Here is a 5,344-nt window from a genome sequence, read left to right on the forward strand (position 1 = left end):
ACAAACCATCAGCCCTCAGCGCTGTTCCCTGGGCAACTGTCGTACAAACCTTCAGCCATCCGCTCTGTTACTCTGGGCAGCTGTCACAAACCTTCATCCCTCAGCTCTGTTACTGGGCACCTTTCAAACAAATCTTCAGCCCTCAGCTCTGTTACACTGGGCACGTGTCAAACAAACCTGCAGCCCTCAGCTCTGTTACTCTGGGCACATGTTATACAAACCTTCAGCCCTCAGCTCTGTTACTCTGTGCACCTGTCATACAAACCTTCAGCCCTCAGCTCTGTTACTCTGGGCATCTGTCATACAAACCTTCAGCCCTCAGCTCTGTTACTCTGGGCACCTGTCATACAATGCAATCCTTTATTTGCTGTATGGTGCTAACTTGAATGTCTAAGTTCAATAGTCACGTAGACAACTTGCTGCCATAACAGACAATACTATCTTACAGTAGGCCTGCCGGTTGCTGCTGATGGTCTGTTTCTGAACTTTTGTATTTGGTTGGTGCTATTCAGGGCCCTTGTGCACAGGAGCTGGAGAAGGTGATGGAGGAGATCTCCAAGATGAGCTTCCATGATAACAGGGGACATGTTGATAATCTGTACCAACTCAAATTCCCCAACTGTGAAAAGATAGGCCAGTACAATCTCAAACAGGTAAGTCTCAAATCCTTGATATGTTTAATGCAATTTATCCTTGTTAGCTCAACTCATTCTGGTAAAAGGGTCAACTGAAAACGGTTGAAGAAAAACAATGTTGTCGTGATTTACTTTTTATCACACACACACGCACGCACGCACGCACGCACGCACGCACGCACGCACGCACGCACGCACACACACACACACACACACACACACACACACACACACACACACACACACACACACACACACACACACACACACACACACACACACACACACACACACAGGGTCGAGGCACAGTGTGTGTGTAAAAGTATACCCCCTTACCCCCCGCCCTCACTCTCACCCACCGTAAGCCCGAGAATGGGGTGATGTTTTTAACAGAGTTACAAGGTAATATTTGCAGACAGACTGTAGCAAGGCATTGGGAAGATTTCCACACTTCACCAGTCAAAACATTGGTTACCAATGATCATTTTCTCAGTTTCCTATGCAAGCTTGTCTTTGTTGCTGGAACGACCCACTTATTTTTAGAACGTTGTCAAAACAATGATATGACATATCTGTATTCTGAACATACAGCATCAAGGCATCTGTCTGAAGTTGTAAGAGAGAGAAAGAATGAATGAGGGCATTGTTTTGATGACAAACCGCCTCGGTTCCCAGGGCTCAAAAAATACTGCACCTCCAACAACACTTAATCGTTCGGTAATCATCTTGTTCCTCTGGTTAATACTGTAACTGTCACTTTTTGTTCTTTCTCATTGAAGGAAAAAATGAAGTGTGTTTTTGGCTCTCTCTCTCCTCCCCTATGTCCCTATACCCCGGATCCAGTCCAGCGCAGTAGAGTTATGACCTCATTCTCGGGGTAGAGAGGAGGGTCTCCACAGGGAGGATGGGGAGCAGGGGAGGGGTGGTGGACACAGGGGGTATGGGGGGGCATGACATGAGGATGGGCTGTTATGGGGGGGGGGGGCAGAGCCTCACCCCTCCACCTCACCTCATCCCGGCCAATCCAAATGCAAACGCCCTCCTGTCACGTCGCCCCCACCCGCCCCCTGAAAACGCCCCATCTGACTGGATCCAGGGCCTCATTAACCCTCCACCTCTCTCCATCACCCCATCGTCCTCCTACCCTTTTCTCTCTCATTTTGCCCTTGTGTGTTCCAGTGCCACATGTCCACCCACGGTCAGCGGGGAGAGTGCTGGTGTGTTAACCCCTTCACGGGTGTCCAGATCGCCCAGTCCACCAAGGTGCGGGGGGACCCCAACTGCAGCCAATATGTGGAGGAGCAGGAGATGGAGACTGGAACACAGTCCACTGCCGTCCTGCAGATGGCAGAGATATAACAGCACTTCACTCACACACAGATACCCCCCCCCCCACCCACCCACAGTGGAACGGTCCAAATTGACTGACAGCTGACATAGTTGTCATGTGCATGGGTTTCTTTCAATGTAGCTGTTACCTGTCCCTTGCCCACTAAGATGCAAAAGAAAGATAAACTCGCCAAAGGTGCTTTAACAAAGTACTGAGTAAAGGGTCTGAATGATTATGTAAATGTGATATTTCAGTTAGTTATTTTTGATACATTAACTAAAAATTCTAAAAAACTGTTTTTGCTTTGTCATTATGCTGTATTGTGTGTAGATTGATGAGGGGGAAAAAACAATTTAATACATTTTAGAATAAGGCTGTAAAGTAACAAAATGTGGAAAAAGTCAAGAGGTCTGAATCCTTCCCGAATGTATTTGCCTAAAATTCCATTTCTTTTGAGAAATGGGGGTAAAAAAATATACATTTCTAAAACTTTCATCCCTATGGAACGAGTGCAACCAAAACAATACTCATCTCCAACACAGCAAAACGTTTAGTCAAAACAAATTGTGAGCCCGGGCTACACACCGACCAAACACAAAACACAACCTATTGACTGCCCACCATTGAAAGTCAATCAGCAATCAAGTTGTCCATACCATGGACATGTCTGATTTCAAGGGGGAAACTCTTGCAATATTCGTAGCAACTTTCCTCTCGTGATTTTTCTCAGTGGAATGGCCTCAGGGAAACGAGTGGCAGCCACATGATGGTCAGAAGAAACGGTTTAGCCCTCTTTGCTTTGGGAAAAGGACCAACAATAATCCACCAGAACCCTGCTGAAAGGGTTGTGAAAAGCAGAAACAGACTGCAAATGTGCAACCGGTAACAGCTTGGTTCGGTGTACCCATCGTCTGGCAAACGTGATGATTTACAGTAAACCACAACATCCTGTTTCAGACCAGGACAGAAGAAGTTACGCAAAAGACATTCATACGTGTTGTTGAGCCCAAGACTATGGGTCTTGTTGAGCCCAAGACTATGGGTCTTGTTGAACCCCAGACGGCCATACTACCATTGTGAGCCAACCTCCGTATCTCTTGTCAAAGCGCAACTGGAACGACTTGAGACACACTGGGCCAATCATCCTGCCTATTAGACCACCATCTCTGTCAAAGTAACACACATCAAACTCCTCCTCTGGATGTATATCAGCAAAAAAAGAGGGAAGAGGGAAACATTTTTACTCTGCTCAGCAATAAAATGCTTCCTCGTCATCGAAGCATCGCATGTAGGTACCCTTTCTTCATTCAGTGGTCATACAAACTCTCGCTTACCTTTGACTTGCTACTTGCAACTTTCTTAGACATAGTTTGTGTAATGGCACATGTTGGGAACAATCTAGGGTACTTTTCTGATAACCCATCAGGTTCCTCTACTCTGGGTTCCTTACAAATGATTTGGCACGACCTTCTCTCCAGCCAAATCATATCCCAAAATTAATGAGACCCGCTTCACCGGTAGGCTAGGCCTCACTCCACTGACAACAGAAACAGAAATAAGATCAGACTCGAGTTCCAAGTTATACAAAGGAACTTTCATGCGACCAATCTCCACGCCTTGTAGAAACACATTGTAACCAGTTGCTGAAGTGTCAGACAAAGGCAAACACCCTCCTAAATGAAGTACTGGGCTGGCCCAGTGTTTCACAGTATCTTCAACAGATGCTTAACAGCATCTCCTCTCTGCAGAGACACAAACGCGTCTGAAACAAAGGGTTCATACACACCTGATCCAAAATCTTGTTTAGGAGATACACCAGTCCCAACCAGAGAATTAATTTGCTGGTGTGCTCTCACAAGAAGAAATGGCTTTTTCTCTCTCTCATTTTATGTTTCACCTCATGACACAGAGACAGTTTGTTCTTTCTAACGGCAGTAATGACAAGCTGGTGGATACGAAAAAATCTTTTTCTGCTGATCTTTATCTTTGTGTACTGTAGAAATTGACTAAAATCTTGCAGTATTAGGTGAGTTCTCTGGATTGCTTCTTGCGTAGGGATTACTACTGTGTGCTTTGTTTGTGAAGGTAGGTTTATGTGTCAACACAAACTCATCTGCAAGACATGCTTGTTGTCTTGCCAACTCAACATGGCTATGTGATTCTGTCTTCATAATTTACGGAACTGTTGTCTGTATACCTCTGGGACCACTCGTAAGCCCGAAGGATAGCTGCTTAAACAATGTCATAATCTGAACTCTGGTCAAGAGATAAAGTAGCGTACACTTTCTGAGCTTTTCCCACAAGAACACTTTGAAGGAGCAGTGACTAAATATCTCATGGCCATTTTAGGGATGTGGCAATCCTCTGAAACTGAGTAAAATATACGTCCACCTCCTTTTTTGTTGAAAGGCGGTACAAGTCAGATATTTCGACCAAGATCAAACTCTGTTGAGGGTGCAGGATGGCTTGACTGGATGGCCTTTCTTGTAATCGAATGGAATTTTCAAGTCTTTCTTGTTTGGCTGCACACTCATCTTGTCTTTCCCTGTGCTGTAGTCTCTCCTCATGTTTTCTTTCCCTTTCCTTGTCTTCAAGCTCTTATTTCTGTTGGTCCATTATTGCCTTTAGTTCTACCTTTCGCAATAGCACATCTATGGGGCTCACCCCATTATCTGTAGTTCTAATTTCATCAGCCTCTCTCTCAGAGAGGATTTCCTCCCCCACCAAAACAGTACCGATCAACTCTTTGATTACTGCTTTTGGAACACCAGATGCCGCTGATGTTATAATGCTTTGCAAAAAAGAGCAGATTCACCTTAGTACTTTTATCTAGCATCTCCCATTTAGGCTTTTCCACAAATGCTTCCAACTTAAAGTCCATGGCTTTATTATTTATAAGCTTGTGTGTTTATGCAACTTTCAAAAATGATTCCACCAATCTTATAACCCCTCAAGGTGGATGACAGTGACATAAACTCTATCTCAAAGGTGTATTTCAAATATTCCGGTGTAACCCGTACTGACTAACGAGGTGATACCAATCGGTATGCGCTACGTGCTAACGTCCTATACTTGCTAAAGTCCAACTTCCAAACATAAATAATAATAAATAAAATAAAAATATATATATATATATAACAGTAGCTTACATTTTTTCGTTTAAGTGCATGTATAGGTGGGGTGTTGTTGTATGCATTCATGAGTTGCATGTTTCCTCACAAAATTGTTTTGAACATTCAGTTTGAACTGATGCCCAACTGAGCATTATACTCAATGCATTGTCAATGAGTTCTGATGAATATTTCATCAAAGGTGTATTACAGTAGCTTGGAAATACAATGATATGTCACAACAAGGAGGCAAATAATTAATAGGAAAA

The 5,344-nt window shown here is 44.0% G+C and overlaps 1 protein-coding gene across 1 annotated transcript; it reads left to right on the forward strand.

The window, feature by feature from the left end:
- Positions 1 to 237: 237 nt before the first annotated feature.
- On the forward strand, positions 238 to 2,263 carry LOC135538897 (insulin-like growth factor-binding protein 2-B). Its single transcript, XM_064964781.1, has 2 exons — positions 238 to 653; positions 1,815 to 2,263. Exons 1-2 carry the CDS (start codon positions 543 to 545, stop codon positions 1,992 to 1,994), a joined length of 291 nt encoding a protein of 96 aa, XP_064820853.1. The 5' UTR covers positions 238 to 542; the 3' UTR covers positions 1,995 to 2,263.
- Positions 2,264 to 5,344: the final 3,081 nt, after the last annotated feature.

Source organism: Oncorhynchus masou, unplaced genomic scaffold, assembly GCF_036934945.1.
Source record: "Oncorhynchus masou masou isolate Uvic2021 unplaced genomic scaffold, UVic_Omas_1.1 unplaced_scaffold_105___fragment_2___debris, whole genome shotgun sequence".
Taxonomy (NCBI): domain Eukaryota; kingdom Metazoa; phylum Chordata; class Actinopteri; order Salmoniformes; family Salmonidae; genus Oncorhynchus; species Oncorhynchus masou.